This window comes from Stenella coeruleoalba, assembly GCF_951394435.1.
Source record: "Stenella coeruleoalba genome assembly, chromosome: 10".
Lineage (NCBI taxonomy): Eukaryota > Metazoa > Chordata > Mammalia > Artiodactyla > Delphinidae > Stenella > Stenella coeruleoalba.
Window position 1 is genome coordinate 44,129,062 of NC_137156.1, and position 25,820 is coordinate 44,154,881.

Genomic DNA, 25,820 nt, shown 5'->3' on the forward strand with positions numbered 1-25,820 from the left:
GGGCAAGGGAGCCTTACTTTGGAGTTTGGTTAATGGTGTGATACAAGTGGTGGCCAAAGATTCTTCCTACTTCAGAAGAGTGGCTTCCAAGTAGCTCCACAATGGTACAAGATGGCAGCACCAGAATGTAGGTAGGTCCAAGATGAGTTCCTGTACCAGCATCAGCTTCAGAGAGTGGTAGCAGTTCAAAGGCAAGCAAAGCAGCAATTTCATGGCATTGGGAGTTTTAAGGTGGATAAAAAACTGTCCCAAAGTGAGAGGCAGGGCAAATGATGGGATGAAATGGTCCTAGAATAAGAGGACACTTCCCTTGTGTCACATCTGACATTATACACTAGGAAGAGGGAAGGGTAGTGATCTGCTAAATGGGTGGGGTGAGAGCAAGAGAGGGAGAAGAACTTGATTGCTGGGAGTCAATTCAAGTTTAAATACACATGGGATCTCCCACACAAATGGGAGAGGAGATAGAAAAGTTTCTTTGAAGGATATACCAGCATTCCAGTGATTTCACTGATGACAGCTGGACCCAAAGAAACATGGTGCCCAATTATCCCAGGTTTCTGTATCACAGAATTCTTGAATCATAAAATAAAAGGGTGATGAGAAAAAATATAGGAGTCTAGAGTTTGATACGGGCAGAGGTATCATCTCTTGCATTTATGAAAAGAATGCCCATTAAATCTTTCCATGTGAATGTTTTTTAGAACTATTCCTATCCTGGCCATCTTGTTTTCATCTCGAAATTACTCAACAGGTACTGAGGGAAGAGAAGCAATTTGAGAAGCAAATATATGGGCATTTCTCAGTTTTATTAACTACAGAATGAATAAAGGTGGGGTTAGGATGGTATCATCTAAAGAAATAACTATTCTTTTCACACAGGTATCAAGAAGATAGTATGTGAGGCTGGCGCTTTGACTTACACATTTTGCCATAACTGAAGATGGATTCAAGACATCCAGACCTTCTCCTCTGATCCTTATGACTTTATATAAGCCTGGGGGTCAGGGTATTGTATTCACATCTGCCTAAGGACATAACTAACTATTTTCAAATTTAGAATCATCAAGACAGTAGGCTGGCAAGCCAAAGAGCCATCCCCAACTCACTAGTTTTGTATTTCAGACCATTCTTTTTGGAAAATGTGACTTTCAAAATGTTTATTTCTTTAAAAACAGGGTTATTAAAGGAGCCTCTGACAAAACAGCTCTTTAGAGACATGTTGATGTTATAAGGACAAGTGGTTCCAAATATGAGCATTTAGTTTCCTTCCAGAATACACAATTTGAAAAACATTCACTTGAGGATTTATCAGAGTCTAAACGTTGATATCACTATAAGATGTTAGCATAAATTCCACTGTTTTCTTTCCTATAAATCCACAGTATTGAACACTTAACCCAAAACACCTGTGATGAAAGTTGTGCACAAATTACCTTTTCAAAAGACGCTTACAGCATCCTTTGTGGACTAGTTCACAGAAAACAAATCACTGCGCTGTTTCTCATTCACATATTCTCTTGCTCTTTGCTTAGTTTCAATCTGTGATTAAATCTGATTCTGGTACTCTTAAATTATAGTTTCCGTGGCTCTAAATTATACTGGAATCATACCCTTTTTAGAAACAGATGATTTAAAATGTGCAGAATTCTCTACCCGGCATATAGACTAAATCATTTTTATATCAGATTTTAAGGAATGTGGGGGAGATAGAATTTTGTCTACTTAAATTCCATATACGTTTTAACTCAGTGAAATCTTAAATTAAGCAAATTGTAATCTTGCTATGAATTTCAACTATGTCATACTTTGATGAAAAATTTGCATAGTTTCTAGTTTTATAGTAAAAGCACAGACCTACTGCCAGATATTTGAAGTATCATAAATAAAATTTTACATTCCTGCTCAGAATTTTCCTGATTTTAAGATGGTTTACATTGCCTTACAATCTCAAACGAAAACAATGAAAAGCTGGGATTTTAAACTATTTCAGTGATACTGAAAACTCCCAGTAATGTGGTACTGGTTAAAAAATATATTGGTATTGAACTTCAGAGTACAAGGTAGTTACATTTTTTTTTTAGTGATTCTTCATGGTGATTCTGGGCTTCTGTTTAACAAGCCAGGCTCATCATGCAATTTCTTTGCTAGATCTTTTCATTTTCTTCTTTATCCCAACATTTAAAAGAGTAAATTAAAAAATAACCACTTTGTTCTATATAATTATATGTTGACAATTATACAGTCATTATTAAAAAGTAACAGGACTTCCCTGGTGGTCCAGTGGTAAAGAATCTGCTTTACAGTGCAGGGGACACAGGTTCAATCCCTGGTCAGGGAACTAAGATCCCACATGCCGAGGGACAACTGAGGGACAACTATGTCCACACACCACAACTACTGAGCTCATGCACCTCAACTAGAGAACCTGCATGCCACGAACTACAGAGCCCACACACTGTGGAACCTGCACACCACAACTAGAGAGAGAAAAACTTGCACTCCACAACTGGAGAGAAGCCCATTGCCACAACAAAAGATCCCGCGTGCCTCAATGAAGATCCCATGTGCCGCAACTAAGACCCGAACGGCCAAAAATATAATAAAATAAATAATAAAAATAAAAAGTATCAAAAACAAAAGAAGGGTCAAGTGTAATAACATGTGTGAATAAGGATAAGATTCTGTAGCTGATGATAGAGAAGAAACATTGGGGGTATGACATCCACAGAGGGCAACAGGGGACCATGTCCTGACGTGCTAACATGAATGGGGGGTTGAGTATTATCTGCAGACAAGAAATGTAGTTACAATTCCTGGTAAATTCCTGGTAACACTGCAATAGAAGAAATTCATTTTCCTCTAGGATTGGAGTATGGGAAGGATAAAGTTTAAAGGAGGAAGAGATTTTTTAAAGAGTTTCCGTTCTTTCTAAAATGTTTATAGAAGGGATTCTCATGCCCTGCCGTCTGAGAAAGTCATGGGGATTAGTAAAGAAATTGGGATATTTGGTCAGAAACACGGGTATGATGGTTCAAAGCGTGATGGGGGGAAAATGCAAATAGTTGAGAACTGTAGCTCAAGAAACTTCTGAAAGGTGGGGTGGGGGGTTGCTTGGAGGAAGAAAGGCCAAGAAACATAAAGGAGAAGGGCCAGAGGTTTAGGCCTTGTTGGGGAAGCTTTCCAGAATATTCAAATTTTTTATTGAACGGAGGGTGGGGCTGAGATGATGGAAAAGGATTAGTCTCCTTCCATGGGATGTGGTCTGAAATGTGGAGGCTTACTGTCTCAGGCGTGACAAGTCCCACAAATGCTTTTTACCGGGACCCTATTTTCAGCTAGTGGAAATATGAATCTCAGACTAGGAATTGTAGTTCACCTTCACATAAGCACTTACTTACTTTTTAATAGCTCCTCTCTTTATATAGAGAGCCTTTCCCCTGAGGCCCTATGAGTTTTACAGACATCATCTGTCACATGCCCCCAAAAGATTGGTTAGCTGTTGATCTTACAGGTCTCATTTATTTTAAGAAAGCAGAAAAATTCTTTTCACAAAACCATGGGAAGAGTGAATTATTTTTAGTCTCTTTTCCAGTTATTATGTGACTTCTTAAAGTAAAAAAATGTGTACACACACACATATACTTCTTTCCTTTAAAATCACAGGGGAGTTAAATAAAACTATAATGAAAGCAGGGTTTCAGCAGAAATCAACCAAAACGTCTTCAAAAACTATTTTTACGTGTTAAGATATCAATGAAGAAAAGCTTTTAGACGTCAAACGCATTTGAGTTTGTTTCATAGCAGTGAAATTAATTTCAGACTCTGCATTTTATCTCTAGTGGATTAAAGTAGACTTTGCAACGAACTTAATGCAGTTACTTGGGAAATTTATGAGTGTCTAAAGGAAACATTCTTTTTTACCAGCTTATATGATATATTATTCAAAAAGAACTTTTATCATACAGAAAAACATAGTTCATTAAATGTTTGACCTTCCCTTTCAATTTGATACATGAACCTGTGAAATGATCATAAGCTATGTCTAGAATCTTTAGAATAGTCAAGGACTACCAAAATGGAGGAGAAATAAATCATTTTGACACTTAATAAAGAGAAAGAGTGAAAGGAATTAAATGTGTTTTCCAAAATACATAGTGAAGGCCTGATACTGAATACGTAATGTATATACCATGATAAGTGTCTACTTTTTGCCAAAAAAAGAAAAAAAAGTGGAATTAAGACATTTGGGACTTAGTTCTTTCCTTCACATATGAAGATTGGATCACAAAACATTCTTCTGAGCAAAGAGAAGCAGAATCTTTCTTCACTTTTTCTCATGTCTCTGGCAACAGCAGAATGTGAGCTGGCCTGCCCCACATAAGGGACCAAGTGAGACCTCACGCCACTATGATTTCATGGTGGAGCCCAGAGCAAAAGCATCCTTCTGACCTGTCCACATGCAAAATAACAGTTGGGTTCCCAGGTGTTTATCTTTTGGTCAGCATGGGTCAGAAGCAAATCTGATCTCACAGCCTAAATAGAACTATCATGTTTCGATCAGTTTATCACCGCACAGAGAAATCATCTGAATACCTCCACTCATAAATAGAGCTGGTACCCAAAAGTCATAAGAAGCAAGCCTTTCAAAAGCATCAGGGAAATTGGGATTTGGGAAGGTGAGCCAGTTCAGTCCTTCTGAAGTTAAGAAAGAAGCAACAGCTGCCATTTTGAAGCTTGGTAATTTATCAGTTGTTTTACATACATCATCTTATGTACTCCTCCCCAAAAAACAATGGTTACATTTTTAAAATGAATAAAATAAGGCTCAGACAAGGGTCATGCTTTTAACTCAGCCCTGTCGACCCTAAGTACTACCCTATTCCTTTAAGTACACAGAGTTCCCCTTTGTTAGAGATTGTTTAGGGCTGATGCTTTCCTGTTGGGTCTCTGCTCCCCACCTTGAAAAGATTGGAGGAATCCATCCATCTCCTGGGTCTGGCAGTTATACACATATTGTGTTTGTCAAGGACACTGTGGTAGCTGCTGGTTTTGTGATGTTTAAGGTCAGACTTTCCTTCATAAGTGGGAAGACCATTCAACACTCCTTCCAACCATGACAACACAGGTGGTCCCCCCCTACTTTCCATTTCCCTCAAATTGAAACTTGACAAGTTCGACTACAGAGAAGTTGGAATCCATGTTCAAGGAGCTGAGACATGTAATTTCCCTATCAAGGTATTTTCCATCTAATTTCAAGTTTTGATCCCCACTTGTAATATATACCGTTGGCTTTGGTGGGTAGATGCTTTGGTTTGTTTTGGTTTTCCTTTGTCCCTGTGAGTCTACACCAGTTGAGTCAAAGTTTAGCCTCAGCACCAGTGACTGCTGATGCCTTAAAAGACTAAAGGCTCTCTCTTCTTCCCATTGTGCTCTGTACTCATGAAGCAAAACCAGCACTGCCCTTGTTCTGCAATATGTCTTTAAGAAATATGTTCAGCGATGTTAAACTTATAGGGGAAAGAACAATGAAAGAGACGGAGTTAACTCTGAACGATGAGAATACAGAGAATCTCATATTCTGCATGGCCCCAAATCAATACTACCATGAACATATTTACCCCTCATATCATTAGTCAAAGCAGAGTTAGAGCCTAGAATAGAGAATATAACAAACAACAAAAACTGGAATATGTTTCTGACCTTGGGATTTGTTTGGCAAGATGGGTGCTCCACAGTTACTGTTTTGAATTAGGGAAAATCCAAAACAGAAATACAGATGTCGCCAAACACTTCCATATCCCTTTTCATTAAGGGAAATCTAAAAAATGGTAAAATACCTCTTTCACCAGATAATGAAGGAGGACTAACTCCTGTTTTATCCGCTTACTTTAAATCATTGATTTCAAAATTCTTTTTCATGTATGTTTTTAGGTTGTGATGCTAAAATTTGGATAAGCAAATGATGTTTACCAAATGGCTCTCATTCAAATGTAAACATATTATAACTTAAAACAAGGAAGTTGCCTTTAAAACCTGGTTTTAAAACATTGTATATATAATAGACATAGTAAAACAGCAAATCCAAGTTTTCCAATTTATTACTGATTATATTCTATAGTCAAATCTATTTTTAAAGAAAAACCATTTTCTCTCTACCAATCATTATACAAAATTAAACTAGGCTCTGGACGCCCATTTCAGAGTACCAACCAGAGAAAAATACAATAGAGATAACAAAATGGATATAGATATTTAAAAAGAAACCAGCATCGTGATTCTTCATTTTCTAAAGAACTAAGGCATCTGTAAATTACATTCAAACCATTTTGTTCAAAATATGAAGTTTTAGCAAAGCAGTTATGGCTCACCCTCTGCTCATAGGGAAACAAAGTTAAAAAGCAAAGCTAAACACAGTGAAAAATTAAAAATGTGTTTTATTTCCCAGAGATTTTTCTTTTCAATTTTTTGAGGAAAAAATTACCTCAATATGTGCTCCCAAAAATACAATTCAGGGAGTCCTCTTTAGGGCTGGAATAATACCAGGTCACCTTCAGCCTTGATGCTGGGAAGGGGGAATGGCGAGATGAGAGAAAGGAAGAATTTCATCCAGACTTTTTGCAAAATAATCAATTAATATGTTTTGGAAACTGCATGCTTGACTAGCATGCAGTTTGCTGCACCGTGATTGAAACTACAAACTTGAGTACCGGTTGACACTTACAAAGGATGGTGGGGGAGGTAGACATGAGGATTCTATGATGGGGAGTGTGGATTAAAGACAGTAAAACAGAGGAGAGAAAACAGAGAAGGAGAACCTAGCAAAATACATTAGTGAGCGACACAGGGCACAAAAGGAGGGGGACATTCATTACAGAATTCAAAATAAATTAAATTTGGCTAAATTTAATTACATGTTGAAGCTGATCACTGGAAGGAAAATAGTTACTTTCTTTCTTCTTTTCAGTCTATAAATTTATCAAATTAATGATAATTGTGTAAGGAGCTAAAAGAAATACTGAAGTAGTTAGATTTTAAAAAAACAAAAAAATATGGTAAAAATGCTGTCACCTGTTGTGGGTCAGATCACAGTTAAATTCCAGACAGAAAATATAAAAACCCAAAGGTAATTACCAACAGATCCAACATAAAGTTCAATTTTGTTCTATAACAATCATTATTAATAGCATGTCCTGTTTGGAAATTATAAAAATGCATTAACTTTTTTCAGTTTGGAATTTATATAAAATTCATATCATTTGTGAGAGTCATAGTGTATAAGATCTGGATCTGGAAGATCTGGAAAACACATCATTTTTAGGTTCAAGGGTAAGATTCTTGAGCTTTCTAAGGCTGTTTCCTTGTGTACAAAATGGGAAAATAGTAAAGATAAAGTAGACATTCCACTTAAAAAGCTCACCAAATGACTGGCATCTAATACGCTCAGGAAATATTAGGTCCCGTTAGTTATTAATATTATTTTGATTGACCACCACAGCAAATACATGGTTTGAATATTTATTTTATATGAACTACAGATGAACCTAGCAAATAAAACCTGAATTAATCATGAAAACTAAAAAATACGAAATATTAGCATGGAAGAAAAAAAAAGTACTGCCAAAATCAGGGTTTAAAAAAAGCAGCTATTTGTATAGACAGAAAATAATTTTTGCTAAGTTGAGTGAGTTTGAAATACATAAAGTATAGTTTATAAAAATCGTATATGACTAAGAGAATTAATAAGAACTTAGGTTGAACAAAGTAGAAATTTAACAGTGCTCCTATATTTATGTTTAGTTCTCTAGCCATGAAAGGCATATTGATGATTTTGCTCATTTTTATGCAGTGGGAAAGGAGCAAAAATCTGAGCACACTGGAAGGATCTATGTTCTCTGATGTGCTTTAAGATATTACACAAGTTAGAAAATCCATAAGTCACAGCTTACGTGGGTTTGGAAAATTAACAAATACTGATCTTAAACCCCAGAGGAAATCTATGGCATATTTATTTTCAGTAGAAATCTAGTCATTTTTACCATAAAGATACAGGAATTCTTCTCAGTGGAAACTCTTCTGAATCATTCACATAAAATGACCAAGGCGGTTGTTTTGCTTAGCTATCTTTTAAATCTCTCTTATGGCTTGATTCATATCAAAAAAAAAAAAAAAAGACTTTCTTAGAAACTGACATATTGCCATAGATTTATTTATGTTTTAGTGTTTTTAAAATTCTATAGAAATATGATAGAAACAGAAGCCATTTTAAAACGTTCTGGAGAAATTTAGATTAAGTTTTACATTTCGTTATGATACTGAAAAATATATTGTGGCACTTAAAGAAAAAGAAAATATAATTATACTTAAATGTTGTAATAAGAGCTCTCTAGACACCTTAATAATTATAGATGTTCAGCTATGAACTTATCTGATCCTTCACATGATCAGTTGGGAATTTGTTTATGCCTGGGTATTACCCCTCTTTGTATACACCCACGCACACAAACACACACACACATTTACCCCAAAAGATGTCTAATATTTCTTACTTCCCTTTATCCATTTCTCCATCTCTGATTTTATATAATATCTTAAGTTTTGGTTTGAATGAAACTATTTAATACCAAGCTCCTTAAGATGGTACATATCTATTCATGGTACCCTCTCTGAATATAATATTTATATGTGTATAATGCTTAAAGTGTAAATATATAAATTAAAATTACCTGAGAAATTATCACAGGCAATATAATAATCCCCGGACAAAAGGTCAAATAAATGGTGAATTCTTCTAGTCACACGAGCTCATTCCCTCACAATACAAATAATTACATAGCCATTAACTCCCAGGTCTTAGGCACTTTATTCTTATGCCTTCAATCTGCCCTTTTCACACATTGATTTAATTTCTGGACTACAGGGAAAATTTAATTTTACTTATTCACTGTATTTATTTAAGTATTTGAAGATAACTATTCTTCAACTGTCCTCCTAATTTATTCTTAAATATTCATCCAAAAGTCAAGCAGGTATACTCTAATTATCCTCAGCATTAAACATAAAGAAGTACTTCATTTATACTAATATTTATGTAAAACAAACATAGGAGTATATGTTCCTTTTTCCTATCAGAACATTTAGCAAGATATGCGATTTTTGCAGTTTCTTGGAAGTAGAGACTCTCATTTATTTGTTTGAAACCAATTGTCAGCACCATAAATTCAGCAACAGGGAGCCATATGGTTTTATGAACAAAAAAGACTTAATTGCTTTAAAAGATAAAGTTCAGATAAGGGAAGAGAATATTATCAAATCTCAAAATATTTAAGAGATCCTCCGATAAGTGGACATAATTCAACTTTTTGAACTGAGATACATAATAATGAGAAACTGTAGTCAAAACAGCCGGACAAAAAGAAAAATATCACCCTTGATCTCTGAATTTCTTCTGCTACTTATTAGCACTATGTCAGCTGATATTCAGATTAACCAGCCACATAGATCATTTGACCCTTGAGACAGATAAATAGTCATCTGACAACACAAGGGCTTAATTTGGAAAATTTTCCCCCGAGTTAAAAAAGACTGTGTTTGGGAATCTGAGGATAACACAGCAAACTTATTTAATCAGATACTTGCATTGAAAAGCAGCAGATTCCAGGACTTAACTAAATTTAAGCAGATATCTCATTAAGAACTCCTCATCTCTCTCAGACAGATGCTCACATTTAATAAAAGTAAAAGAATATCAAGTTAGTAACTCACATATTAATTTAATATATAATGACATGAGGACTTTAGATTATAAACTAGATTTTTCTAATTAGGAGTATATATTCTGTAATTCGAAAGATGTCATGGAATTTTTGAAAAATCTGATTTAAGACAGCATATTTAGAAGCTACCACAGCATATTGCAATTTTGGAGAAAAATTTTATCAGTGCTTTAAACTACTCTTCACATAATAAGGAACAATAGAAATAAGCAACAGTTCAAGGTTGTAGAAAAAGAAAACCTAATCCCATTTCTTATTAATGTAGGTGTGGCAGTTGTCAATTTGCAAGAATGAGCCCCAAAATTCCAAGTGGAAAGGTAGAGAACATGGCAAAACCCTGGGTAATAAAAGTTTTAAAATACTCACTTTCAGTTTAATTGTACTGATAACTGAAGTTAAGACCCTTTTTATAATTTGAATAATAATGTTGGTGGAAATAAAAGAGGATGAAATTGTTGGTGCTTTTAGAAAAGCTCTGAAATATCAATATATTTATGTACATATATAATTTCTAAAAATGGAAGGAAGAAAACTTTTGTGTACTAACAAGCAAAAAAATAAATAAAAAGCTATAACTTTACCCCTTTACAATGTCTGGGAAATATAGCTGCTAACCAACACGGGCTATATCCTGAGGAGGCAATAATTACAATGGTTTGTTTCCTTGACTTTCAAAGAGGTCTTCTATGATGTGTTTCCAATCAATTCATAGAGTATCTTCATTTTCTGATTTTTTTTATGGGAAATATCACTTATGTAGTGGGGATTTTATGCAATTTGCTAAAAAAGTTAGCACAACATATATTAGGAGTTCTTGGGTCCCACACTTTAAAAAAGACGATCAATGATTTTTAACCATGTTTTCTATGAGCATTAAACTACTGCTTGTAAGAAGCCATGTTGATGTGTAATGTTTGCTAATAGGTTTATGAAGCCAAATGATAGTAATTTACACTGAGGCATCTCTGGGTTGAAAATTTTTTCTGATAGTTATGTACGCCAGCCTTTAATCAATTATCCTCATATATTACCCTATAACAAGGGTCGTTATCCTTATATTCATTGATGCAGTTAGTTATCTCAAAAATAATCATGTCACTTTTTTATAAGAATAAAATTGTTGGGCCTCAAGAAAACTACCATATTAAGTACTAATAATTTGATATTCTCCAGTGCCTATGAAGACCTAGCCAATATAAGCAATCAATTGATCATGACACATATCTCTGAATGTTCATTTCTGTTGGCTTCATACCCTAGATCAGAGGTATTTAAAAGCTTCCTACCAATAATCATTTCATCAACCAAAATTATTAGACTTGCGCCTAATAACATAACTATACACTATGCTTCCAACTCAAGATTTAAGAACATATATCAACAATCTTACCTCTCTCCGGTGGACTATCATTTGTGAATTTATCTGAAGTCTTATTAAATCATCTGTAAAATCTCCACAATGAAAGAAGTGATCCTAATTTAAGGAGTACCATGTAGAGTTAATTCTCTATGCATTTTCTCTTTCAGTTCAACTCAAACACCTTTATTCCTGTCTCACCATGTTCCGGGTACTATTGCTTAATATAGTCTCACACTGTCCTTGGAAGGTAATTACCATTACACTCATTTAATTAACGCTATGGCTAAAATGTAAAGTATTTTGTCAGAGCCAAGATTTGAATCTAGTTTTCCTAACGATTTCTCTTAGAATTTATATTTCCAAAATGGAGGGATCAATTCTATTCCTTTATTCTCTTTATTTAAATTAAGTATCAAAACCTTAAACTCTAAGTTATAACAATAACTATAAATTTCTTTATATTATATTTAAGCATTAATGATAATGAATTTAATTTGATAGTTTCATACCTCTGAAATCTTTTTTTCTTTCTTGATTTGGCTACAAAATTTAGTGAAACTTTGAAATCTCTGACTTTAAATCTGAATTTTTACCTTGATACGCTTGGAAATTACGCCACAACTTTGTCCAAAGAAAAACGGATTTTAGAGTCTTATTAAAAAAGAACCTTATACTGTTTCTTGGACATTGAACAATACTCTGACAAAACAACATTTTGATGACTTGAATACAAATGAATCAGAAACATACGGATTGAATTTTCCTTGACATATAAGTGGGTTTGAATAGAAAGGAAAAAGTCATTGGCAAAATTTACTCTGAGTATTGCCAAACCTAAAATGTCTGAAAACATAGGGTTTTTAAAAAGACATTCTAATGATCCCAAAAATACTATCTTTGTTTTTCCATCTCTAAATTATTCTATAAACCCAAATTTGAAAAAAATGAATTAATTTACTTGGAAGGTTTAAACTATATAAAGCATCAAACAATGGAAAATTACACTGTTTGGGGAGAAAACCCAAGTCTTAAAAGCTAGATTAAATTGCTATCTGGGTAATAAACTCTGTGTATGTGTATATATATATATATATATATATAGGACATATGTATAGTAGATATATATATAGGATATAAATATATATATAGGATATGATACCAATTACTGTAGTTTTATTAACAATTTTAATAAGGATCTAACAAGCCAGGTAATTAATGTATGTTTATAATTTAGGGAACTGAACATCTTAAATTATAAGACAGACCTAAATCTACTCATTTGCTGCTAAAAAAAGAGTACCTATTTTATCATAGAGGGTTATTAACCACCATGAGGGAGTGTTAGAAAACTCTGAAACTGATTTAGCACAATTGGATACAACCACTTGTATGGAATTTCTAGATTTTGCCGTTAAGAAGCAGCAATGTTTCCTTTCCATTTGCTTGCTCATATGTTTGCTTTATTTAGCTGAAACAGACATTTGGAACTCAGAGAATTATCTATTCTGCATGAAAAAAATCAATAGACTATCCTTAAACTCTCCTGCCAAATCCATGGCAGTTCACTTATCAAATTTCTAAAAAGAATATTTTACAAACGGACGTACTTTCCACAGGTCCTCTGAGGAATCATGATGCTACTTTTGATTTCAACAGTCTTTTGATTTCCAAATATATTTAGATCTCTTAGCTATTTTTTCTTTGTGGAAGCAAGATAAACAAAATTTAATAACTTATATCACTGACTTTCTCCTCACCTTATGATTGAAACGATTTTAATCTGTACCATGGTTTGTGGTATAAAATTCAGTGTTACACCAAATTGGTTTGGTTAATAATCACCCCAATTTACAGTTTGGAATGTCTTCTTAAGAGTAACATGTTCGGGCTTCCCTGGTGGCACAGTGGTTGAGAGTCTGCCTGCCAATGCAGGGGACACGGGTTCGTGCACTGGTCCGGGAGGATCCCACATGCCGCGGAGCGGCTGGGCCCGTGAGCCATGGCCACTGAGCCTGCGTGTCCGGAGCCTGTGCTCCGCAACGGGAGAGGCCACAACAGTGAGAGGCCCGCGTACCGCAAAAAAAAAAAAAAAAAGTAACATGTTCATATATGTAAAATAGATAAACAACAAGATCCTGCTGTATAGCACAGGGAACTATATTCTATATCCTGTAATAAACCATAATGGAAAAGAATATGAAAAAGTATATATATATAACTGAATCACTTTACTGAACACCAGAAACTAACACAACATTGTAAATCCACTATCAATTAAAAAAAAAAGGAGTAACATGTTCAATGACAGGTGGTCCATAAGAGCCTTTTAAGTCACAAACTCATTCAACAATCATTCAAAACATGTTTTTAATACCTACAACCTGCACGGTGCCAAGTACCAAGGGTACCATTGTGAACCAGAAATACACATCCATGACCTTATGAAATGGATATTCATTCAAATATGTAATCATGAAAGTGTTACTCTGATCGATTAAAGCAGCAAGTCTAGTTCTTTAATGACCTGTGGTCAAGTTACAAGAATATACACATAAATTAGATGTCATGTGCCTTCCATCATTTGTCTCCAAATCACTTTCCTAATAGCATCTGCAATCATATTTATACATGAAAGCTGTTCTAGCCAAATCTGGACTGCAGAATGTTCTAGACAACACCATGCCTTTTTGCCGTTCTATGTATTTACTCACATTGTTTCCTCATCCAGGAACTACCTCTCTCCTCCTTTCTTACCACCACACCCTCTCCCTCCTCATCTTTATTTCTTGAAATCTTACCCAGCTGACCTAGCCCAGAAGTTACATGGACCACAGTTCTTTGGCTCCATTTGGACTTAACCATCTCCTTACGTTTCCTATAGTGTCTTGATTATATCACTATTTTTAGGATTTAGGGCACTTTAGTCTTTCTTAAGTAGCTATATTTGTCTGTCTCCCAGGTCATTGTCTCCTTAACACTTTGTCTTGCATGAATAGACACTCGAAGATTTTATGTCGAACAAATGAATAAATGAATAATAGTCAACAAATGAATTTGAAAGGAGACTTTCCTGAGTTTCATTTTTTCACGACTTCCAATTACTTTTGCTGAGAAGTAAGCATATTCAGATTCCATTGTTGCAAATAAAAAGTGATCTGTCTGCTCTGGCTTAAATACAAAAGGCCAGCTTGTCTAGCATATTTAATCATTTTAATATTTTCATATCAGACAATATTAAAGAACCAAAGAAGAGCAACAAAAGGCTGTGTATCTCAAACCTAACTTTTAAAAAAAGAATTTGGAAAACTTTGAAAGAAGTGAAATGTTAGTTTATTTTAGGCTCCAAAAAATCACATAAATAATATGTCATTTAAAGTAAAATTACCCCTAAAATATAAGAGAAATCAATCAAAGGAAAAGGATAAACAAAATATAAAGTAGTTCTCAGAGAGAAAAGGATGACTTGAAAGCAAGTTAGAACTAAATAGTATAGGGCCCTCCAATTTCTTCCCCTAGATACAGCTTCCTGATCTTTAAAAGACTGTAGCTCGAATTTGCTCACTGTTCTGCACTCAGAGTCCATTGGACTCTTAGTGTGTAGCGAAGTGCATTCAATAATATTATGTGCTGACTACCTCATGCCTCACTCAACTGCAAGCCTCGTGAAGCCATCTCTGTACTTGCTCACTATTTTATCTCCAGCATCAAGCCAAGCACACAGTACATCGCTACTCGGTGAGCATTTCTGAGCGTAAGAATAACATCTGGAGCTTCTCAAAAAAGATTTCCTATAGACCTGTGGACTAAGAATGACACCTGCCATATCAGTAAACAAAGGATGTTGCAGCCAACAAGCTGCAGCCACCCCAATGGTGAGCCCTGAAGGAAGTTGGAGTGGAAACAGGATGCCCACCATCAAACCATCAGCCACTGCAGCTGCTCCCTGATGGTGCACCCTGAGGAGACTCAGGATGAGAAAGCACATGATACTGACCCCAGACAGCTGAGATGCATATCAAAGGAATGATTTCAGACTCTTGCATCTTCCCATATATAAATCTCTTAACTTGAGATGCCTGGTTTTCTTTAATTAACAATAATCTTTTGATGTTCTGACTACCTGGTCTTTGTTGTAAAAACTCCTGTATATCCTGGCTCCTCCCCTACCTCTTTGGAGCTCTCCTTTAGAGCTATCTGAGAGGCTGTGTCCTGGGCTTAAGTCCCCAGTTTTGTCCACCAAGTAAAATATAACTCTCAACTTTTAGGTTGTGCTTTTTTTTTTTTTTTCAGTCAACAGATCCCTCCCAGAAGTGATTCTGGAGCTGTTGACTTTGACCAAATATTATAATATGTTAAGACCTAACTCAGTATCATTTTCTGCAGTTTTTTATGACTCTTTTGTTCCATCCCCATCCTCCTCTGTATTATGGTAGGTCCTTTGTCTGTTTCCCTATCATCTATTTTGATATATATTTCTTTTTATAAATCAGGTTTTTGAGACATACTTTGAATATGGTAATATCCATTCTTCTTTAGTGTACAGTTTTATACATTTTTACAGATTATATAGTTGTGTAACCACCACAAAATCAAGACATAGATCCATGGCATTTTATACATCGCTTTCTTTTGGTATTGTTATATCACAGTTGTTCTACTTGTTTGCATACATGTCTTCAACACAAGACTAAAAACTGCAAGAGCAGGAACAGAACTTAATTCTTTACCCCCCACATCCACTGCAGAGCCTGACAATAAACGTGCGTTCGGTAATGTGTTTATAAATAAGTTAACTAATCAATATATTGCCCTATCTTATAGAATGCACCACTTTGCACATTGTGTGTATAAAATATACATTGGTTAAATCCCACAAAAAGCTGTAACTCTCAATGTGTCCAAACCAGAACTCCCCAAAATTTATGAAATTCAGTGCTTACCATCTCCTGTTTCTGCACAGAGTTGTAAGCCCAAATTGTTCTGTGGATTAATCACCCAATGATTGCTGGTCACAGTGATATCAAAGACAAGCCAACCCACATCTAGAGCTTGGGCCTTTCTTGTGTCTAACAAGAACAGATCTGCATCCCTAAAAGAAGAAAGAGAACAGCAAAAAAGAGTTACAGGTTTGAATGAAGATCATCATTTCCTACACTTAAGTGAAAACACTGCAAAAGCATTCTTACAATAACAGGAGTTCATTAAAGGATAAGAGGAACAAAGGACTCAAGTGATGAGTAATAAGATACAGAACCTTTTATTGCTGGAATCTCAGCCCAAACCTGGTGCAGATTAGGAATATCTGACAGTAATTTCCATTTGCCTGCTCTTCACTGTCAAGTTTCCTTTACAAAGGGACTTAGTGGTCTTGGTTTCGTCCCTGATAATCAGTGTTTTCCCAAACCATTACCTATAAGTAGCAGTACACTGGCAAGTACACAAGCAAGGGTTAAACTGAATAGAGACAGAAGTGAAAGTAGCTGCTCCAGTCTGGACGGATGTGGATTCTCCAAGGAGATGGAGGGCAGGCAGGCTGTGATGCAAGCCTCTGTTTTAGAGGGAGTTTTCCTTTTGTTTACCACTTTCATTATACTTTTTTCCATTTTTATTACATATATTTTTCATTTTTATTTCATTTTCTATTTTTATTATATAATTAATTATTTTATGGATCCCAGAGGCCAAGAGAGGGTCACCAAGTATACCACTGGATTAAGGGAGAAATCCCATAGATTGAGCTATGGCTCTTCCCTGACTCACTTTAACACTTTCTTTGTGCACAAGTCCCCTGGGGACAGTAGTACCTATGCATATAAACTTGTATGTTTTAGGATAATCTCCACAGTGTTACTGTTATTAACATTTATCAATCTTAACTTTAGTATTAAATTTACAAATGTATGAGTATTTGTCAAACTATAATGAATTATTTTATTTATTATATCCTTACTACAGGCAGCTTCTGAGCTAAGTGCTACATCTTTTTGATGTTTAGTCATTATTTTAATTTGTTTTATTGAAGTATAGTTGATTTACAGTGTTGTGTTAATTTCTGCTGTACAAAAACATGATTCAGTTATACATATATGTATACACATCCTTTTTCATATTCTTTTCCATTATAGTTTATCACAGGATATTGAATATAGTTCCCTGTGTTATACAGTAGGACTTTGTTGTTTATCCATTCTATATATAATAGTTTGCATCTGCTAATCCCAAACTCCCAATCCATTCCCCCCCCCACACCCCTCTCCCTTGGCAACCACAGGCCTGTTCTCTATGTGACATTTAATCTTTACAATAGATTTTTATATTGATGAAATTAAGGCTCAGATAGGTTGATGGTAAAAACAATGGAACTCCATCAAAGTAGAATAGAAATACACTATTATGCATTTTATGATTGTGCTGAATCTGACAGCATATTATTCATATGAGGAAGATCAGAGCTTTGTCATAATAAGCTATGTTAAATACTATTCTACTGTATTTTCCATCTATCTGTATCTTAGAAGTCACTTTAAAGGTGGATTACAAAATGTAAAAAACTAATTTTGGATAAAATCAAATCATGCATATTTATTATTTTCTTAGAAAAAAATCTATAATTGAAAACTGAACTATAGCAGAAGTAAAGAATATCAGTCAATATTTTAGAAGGTACCGCTCCATTTCTTTAATTAAACTTGATTTATACCATTCTTCCATTAACCTAGAGAACTTAAAATTAATGTTTTATGATCAATTATATTGTCCAGCTACCGTACACCAAAATATGCAGCTTTAATTCTCCTTCACAATTTTAATCATAGTGATTACCAAAGGAGGGTTACAGACACTTTTTCACATCCAATACAGGAATCAGTTTGAGTCACCGCAGACATACGACAGGCATATACTACAATTCAATGAAAAGATTAATTCATTCCACTTGAATTTTAAGGACCCATTATTTTCACAGTGTGTGGAATGTAAATCAAATTCTCCCTCTTCCTCCTAAATTGGAAAACCTACCAAATAAACAGAATCTAAGAAAATATGGATTATTCTTAAATTTTTGAAATATTTAAAAAATGTCTTTGAGACTGTAATCTTGGAAGTAACTTAATCACGTTATCAGCTTCTTAAACAGAAGAAAGATTCACCTTGTAGCTTGGAAAATACACAAGTGCTACCCTGCTTTCAAAGCCTGCTTTCATTCGAAATATGGTAAAGATGTTCTAATAAACTCTGCAAAGCATAAAATGCCATCCCTTGGTGTGATATAAATAAACATTTGAAAAACAAAAAAGAACAAAGAGGTAAATTCTGAGATCAATTTCAACTAGTTAACAAATATCTTTATGTAGTTATTTAGGTGTGTTTTCTATTATTTTTAAATTGTGCTACTTTTCCAGAAAAAAAATTTCTCTAACTATTCATATTCAAGTCTCAACACTGTTAAGCATGTCTATGAGGAAAACAGTTTCAGTTTTAATGAATATATTTAGAAAAAGCATCAGCCAACAGACCCAAGCAAACCCTAAATACCTGAATCTCAGTGATGCAAATCTAATTCATTGGAAGATAAACCTAGGCCAACAGTATGATTTGAAAAAATCCATATATTTCTAGTTCACCTCTGAAAAGTTATGAATGATCGGTTGTCTTCATAAGCTTCATGGATTCCTATTCTTGAGCAAAACTATTTTATTTTTGACTGTTAACTTCTATTCTTTAATTTCTCCTCTTTCCTTTTGTGTAAAGAGCTCTTCTGCACTACCTACAGACAAGAGAATATGCTTTAGGAGAGTCAAGTCTGTTTATTTTTTTTTTTAATTTATTTTTTGGCTGTGTTGGGTTTTTGTTGCTGTGTGCGGGCTTTCTCTAGTTGGGACGAACAGGGTCTACTCTTCGTCAAGGTGCGTGGCTTCTCATTGCAGTGGCTTCTCTTGTGGAGCACGGGCTCTAGGCACACGGGCTTCAGTAGTTGCAGCACACGGGCTCAGTAGTTGCAGCACGTGGGCCCTCGGGCATGCAGGCTTCAGTAGTTTTGGCACATGGGTTTATGGCTCACGAGCTCTAGAGTGCAGGCTCAGTAGTTGTGGCTCACGGGCTTAGTTACTCTATAGTATGTGCAATTTTCCCGGACCAGGGATTGAACCCATGTCCCCTGCATTGACAGGTGGATTCTTAACCACTGTGCCACCAGGGAAGTCCTCAAGTCTATTTTTAATAAGCACAGTGGTAATAATTTTGTAATTTTCATTCATGTAGCAACTTTCATAACAGCATCTTAAAAATAAATTCCTATCCATTCTGTAGAAATCGAGACATGATTTCTTTGGAAGTATAAAATTATTCCACTAAAGAAGAGCACTTACCTCCCTGGAAGTAGCAGAATATACTAAATATATCCTATAAGCAGTATAAAATAAACTTGTTAAAGTTGCCTTGCCTTAACACTTTTACCATTTTTTTAAGAAATTCTTACAACATCTAATAAAAGAAAATTTAAAATATTAATGCATTTAAAAGGAATGCAGCACAAAGAAAATATATATGTAGAAAAATATATTCATTTGTAGCAGAAATAAATCCATAATATAATTATTTTATATGATGTACAATTACAGTAATGAAACTAAAATTAAAATCTGCATTCTAGTAAAGGAAATAAAGTCCACCTACATGGACGTATGCAAGCATTTCAGAATGTTACTGTTTTAGTACCCTAAGGCTGCCATAACAAAGTACCAGAGCCTGAGTGGCTGAAACAGTAGAAATTTATTGTCTCACAGTTCTGGAGGCTGGATGTCCAAACTCAAGGTGTTGGCAGGGTTGGTTCTGTTGAGGGCTGTGAGGGAAGAATCGCGTTGGCTTGTAGATGGCTGTTTCCTCCCTGCATCTTCATATCACTTTCCCTATGTGTATATCATTGCATCCAAATTTCCCATTTTTATAAGGACACCAGTCATATTGGATTAATACTCACCCTCATTTTAATTGAGTTACCTCACTAAAGAGTCTGTTTCCAAATAAGATCACATTCTGAGATACTGGAGGCCAGGACTTCAATATATGGATAGGGGAGAGAGAGGAACATGGTTCAACCCATAATACTATTTTAAAATATTTTTTAAAGGCAAGAATAATCCTGGATGTGAACATTCTGTGTTTATAGACATTATAGCAATTGCCCACATTGAAATATTTTCAAAGACTAATACGTGAAAGTCAATTTATATTGATCAAAATAACTCATAATAATGAAAATTTGTATTTTTCTTTTTCAGATAGAATTTGAACCTTTGTCTTGAGTATGATACAGATCAGCATAATAATTTCTCATACAGTTAAATGAATCTATCATGCAGTTGTTAAATACAGAGTCATATTGAACAGATAAAGGATTTGCATCACTCAGATTTATTGGATATGAAATATATAGATATACTGAATACAATTAATCACAGGCAAAAAATAATATGTAGATATGTAGATACAGTTAGAATTCAATACAAATACATGTGAACATATCTTACTTCAATCATGACCAGAGGTTTAAACATATATTTTCATGGGAAATTGGTAGGGTTGAAGATACTGCTTTGCAAGGGTGCTTTTTATTTTACTGAGAGAGGAAAGGGTTTTGTATACATGCCTTGGGAGCGTCAAAATACCAAAAGGGTAGGAACTTCACTAAAGACTGAGCAGCAGGAGCCACATTTAGCAAAATTTGAGTTATCATCATTCTTACCACTCTTTTAAAAATAAAGAGTCTTACATATCTAAGACTATGACACTGGAAGAAATAAAGTGTATTGTAACAAAATAAACTAGAATTTGGGGACCAGACGGAGCTTGAACAATAAAGGAATTCCTCAGCCTCTGTTTCCCCATGCCTAAAAGATAGTATGATAATCACTGCCTTAAGAGATTTTGTGAAGACCAAATGTAATATAATCTGAAGATCTATCTGGAAGAGAGGAAATTATAGTTGAATCTTTACCTAGGATGTCAGACATTTTTCCCAGAAATAGAACATACAATCCTAAAATTTGTACAGAAACACAAAGACCCAAATAACCAAAGCAATCTGGAGAAAGAAGAACAAAACTAGAGGCATCACACTTACAAAGTTATACTAATCAAAAGAATTTGATATTGGCACAGAAACAGACACAGAGATCAATGGGGCAGTATAAAGAGCCAAGAAATAAACCCACATATATGGGTTAATTAATTTACAATGAAAGAACCAAGAATATACAACGTGGAAAGGCAGTCTCTTCAACAAAGTGTTGTGAAAACTGGACAGCTACATGCAAAAGAATGAAACAGGACTGTTATCTTACACCACACACAACCTTAACTTAAAATGAATTAAAGATTTGAATGTAAAACCATAAAACTCCTAGAAGAAAACATAGCCAGTAAGCTCCTTGATATTGGTCTTTGCAATGATTTTTTTTTGGCTCTGACACCAAAAGCAAAAGTGACAAAAGCAAAAATAAACAAGTGGAGCAACATCAAATTAAAAAGCTTTTGCACAGCAAAGGAAACCATCAACAAAATGAAAAGGCAACCTGTGGAATGGGAGAAAATATTTGCAAATCATATATCTGATAAGGAGTTATTATCCAAAATATATAAAGAACTTATACAACTCAATAGCAAAAAAAAAAAAAATCTATTTAAAAATGGGCAAAGACATACAGATGGACAAGTACATGAAAAGATGCTGAACATCACTAATCATCAGGGAAATGCAAATCAAAACCACAATGAGATATAACTGCATACCTGTTAGAATGACTATTATGTATTAAAAAGACAAGAAATAACAGGTGTTGGTGAGTATGTAGAGGAAAAGGAACACTTGTGCACTGTTGGTGGGAATGGAAGTTGGTGCAGTCACTACAGAAAACTGTATGGAGGCACCTCAAAAAATTGAAAAAAAAAACAACTATCATTTGGGCCAGTAATTCTGGTTATTTATTGAAGAAAATGAAAACACTAACTCAAAAAGATATACACATCCCCATGTTCATTGCAATATTATTTACAATAGCCAAGATATGGAGACTACCTAAGTGTCCATCAACAGATGAATGGGTACAGAAAATGTGGCATATATATATATATATATATATATATATATATATACACACACACACAATAGAATATTATTCTGCCATAAAAAGAATGAAATCTTGCCATTTGTGACATGAGTGGACCTTGAGGCATTATAATAATTGAAATAAGCCGGATGGAGAAAGACAAACACTATCACTTATATGTGGAATCTAAAATAAAACAAAACAAAAACAACAAACAAACAAAGCCCAAGCACATAGATTAGTGGTACCAGAGGCAGGGAGTGGGAGTGAAAGAAATGGGTGAAATAGGTCCAGAGGTGTAAACTTCCAGTTATAAAATAAATAATTCATGGGACTGTAATGTACAGCATGGTAAATGTCTATAGTTAATAATACTGTATTACATATTTTGAAAGTTGCTGAGAGAGTAGGTCTTTAAAGTTCTAATTACAAGAAAGAAAATTTCTAACTAGGTATGGTGACAGAAGTTAACTGCAGTGATCATTTTGCAATATATGCAGATATTGGATCATTATATTGTATACCTGAAACTAATATAAAGTTATATGTCAATTATGCTTCAATAAAAAATACTTAAAAACGAACTAACAACAACAAAAAAATGTGTGAATTAGTGCTTTTGTTAACATAATATATCTGATGACAGCATTATACACAGACTCAAAAAAATGCTACTTTTATAACAACATAGATGAATCTGAAGACGATGAACTTTGTAATATCGTGATATATGATTCAAAATATGGCTATAGTGATGATGTCAAACGTACATGTGAAAAGTTTGAAAAAAGTCTCTACATAGGGCTTCCCTGGTGGTGCAGTGGTTGAGAGTCCGCCTGCCGATGCAGGGCACGTGGGTTCGTGCCCCAGTCCGGGAAGATCCCACATGCCACAGAGCGGCTGAGCCCGTGAGCCATGGCCGCTGAGCCTGCGCGTCCGGAGCCTGTGCTCCGCAACGGGAGAGGCCACAGCAGTGAGAGGCCCATGTACCGCAAAGAAAACAAACAAAAAAAAGTCTCTACATATATATTTTCAAAGTGAAACAAGGAATATGACTACATTAATGAAATTTTATATAATGTGATTAAAATATGTAAAAATAATTATATTAATAGACGATTATATCTTTTTACTATTTAACTGCTACTATCATATTCATTATATATCTATGTCTATAAACACATCCAATTATATAAATATTCAATTTCCTCCTCTAATTTCTTTGATCTTTAACTTGAGTAAACCAAATATTTTTATACGATCGTATCATATTCTTCTTCATGATCCTTCTTATAATCAGGTACACAAACATGCTTAGTAACATACTATGTGGTTTTGGATGCTTGAAATGTTAACTCCTTCTACTTTCTACATAGCTGAATAACAGAATTAATGAAGTATTCTCATTATAAGCCCCAAATAAAAATTATAACCAGGAATGCCTGGGAGTCTACCTCTGAAAGTGAACAAAATAAATCACTGAATGCTAGAATTAAGTGGGATATAAATTATGTGCCAAACTGTTATTTGATTGATGAGAAAACTTAAAGAGAAATCAAATTATTTCCCATGGTCACTCACCCAGTTGGAAGACCAGAACCCAGGTTTCTATATTCCATTTTCAGAACACTTTCTCTTATATCACTGTAGCTCCCTTTTTAGTCCCAAACCATCCTTTAACTGCCCTCTTTACACTGAAAGATAATTGGTTTTTGGACTGGAGTACTGAAAGGTTGAGCTGAGCTACCAGCCTAAAACAAGGTGGTAGACATGGAGCCAAGGAGTGACCATGTAATCAAGTTAAGATGAGGTCATTAGCATGGGTCTTAATCCAGAATGACTGCTGCCCTTATAAGAAAAGGAGAAGAGACACAGAAGGAAGACAGCCATATGAAGACAAAGGCAGAGATGGAACTTATGTTGACCCAAGCCAAGGAATATTTGGAGCTACCAGAAGCTGGAAGAAGCCAAAAACAATCTCCCCCTAGAGGTTTTGGAAGGAGTATTGTCTTAACAAAGCTTTGATTTTGGACTTCTAATCTCCGGAAGTGTGAGAGAATAAATTTCTGTTGTATTAAGCCACCCAAGTTTGTGGTAATTTGTTACAGCAGCTCTAGGAAACTAATACACTCCCCTAGTTTTCAGAGATTAAATATTTCATATTAAATAGGAGGTGGTCAGCAATATCAAATACTGAGAAGAATGGGAAGAACAAAAAAGTGTCTAGAAGATTTGGTAGCAAGGAGAACGTTGGTGGATAATCAGTAGAGTGGAGTTATCAAACTGCAGTAGGTTGAGGGGTGAATAAAAGATAAGAAAGTGATGTATTTAAAGCAAAGTTTTATAATATGAACTTCACTAAGATATGGAGAATAGAAATAATGTGGAATAGTAGGAACAAGGACAGTCAAATAGAGGGATTTTTAGTAAACACAAGAAACATCAAATATTTATAGGACACATTTAAATACATATTTAAAAGATAGAACATCTTATACTATTTCAACACAATAAGAAATGTGAGTGGACAACACAGAAAATCTTCCAAAATAAGCTTGTGCTTGATTACTTCTCTATGACAGTGTCCTTGGAGTTCATGTGTATTGTGAAAACTTCTTTATAGATGAAATCACTTCTCAGCAGGGGGAATTAGGTAAACTAATATACATCAGATGAGTCCTTGGATGGGACCCCCATTCATCTTTTGCAAAAATCTATTTTATCAAGGATATTGTTTCATAGGCTTGTGGCAAATAAATCCTTCTGCTTGTTTCTAAATATGGTTAACAAACAGTTCTCATTGGTATATTATTACTTGAGCAGAAAGTGTAGAACTCATGGCTCCTCTGAGAAGTCTCATTATAAGTTTACCTTTATAAAGAAAAGATTGTAATTATAGGTGGAATTGGTATCTGCTAAATTTCAACAATGACTTGCTGTACTTAGGCTTTGCTTAGTAATAGAAAAAATTATTATGCCCTTTAAGTCATCTTTCTGAGGTTTTGTTTATTCTTTAAATGAAGATTAAAATAAAATCTACCTCATAAATCCCTTGCAGGGATAAAAAACTACACAAATAAAAATATTATGCAAATTGCTATAATTGCAGTTTTCTTACCAAAACACATTTATGACAGGTAAGTATGTATATAATAAGTTGTATATCTTATGCTTCATGACAAAATTAGGGTCAGAAGTGATTTATGCAATCATTACTGTCAAAGTTCTTTAATAACCTGCACTTATAAATTTTAGATATAGAGATTCATTCATTTTCTTTAAATTTAGTAACATTTATTGATACATATAGCCCATAATGACCTTTTGTCCCTAAATTCCATTAGAGGCAAAAAATGAAGTTGAAAACATTTCAAAAAGGAAGTAAAATTATTTATGTAATCAACAAAAGATAATGAAAGAGAAATATTCTTTAGATTTTTATGGTTTCAATTATATGTATGCATACATATGTATGTATATATAGACATTAGAGAGAGAGAGAGAGAGAAGAAACAGTTAACCAGGAGCATAAACATTCTACTGTCTAACCAAGAAGCTCTAAATCTTGCCAAGAAAAGC

The 25,820-nt window shown here is 34.5% G+C and overlaps 1 protein-coding gene across 2 annotated transcripts in view; it reads right to left on the reverse strand.

The window, feature by feature from the left end:
- The window catches only part of BMP5 (bone morphogenetic protein 5), a gene marked incomplete at both ends in the record, with an annotated part of 116,995 nt that overhangs the window by 20,984 nt on the left and 70,191 nt on the right, over positions 1–25,820 (reverse strand). For both annotated transcript variants that reach the window (XM_079933906.1, XM_079933905.1), the window contains one exon: positions 16,077–16,225. In XM_079933906.1, the coding sequence (XP_079790032.1) occupies positions 16,077–16,225 (149 nt within the window). The remainder of the gene's footprint in view (positions 1–16,076; positions 16,226–25,820) is intronic.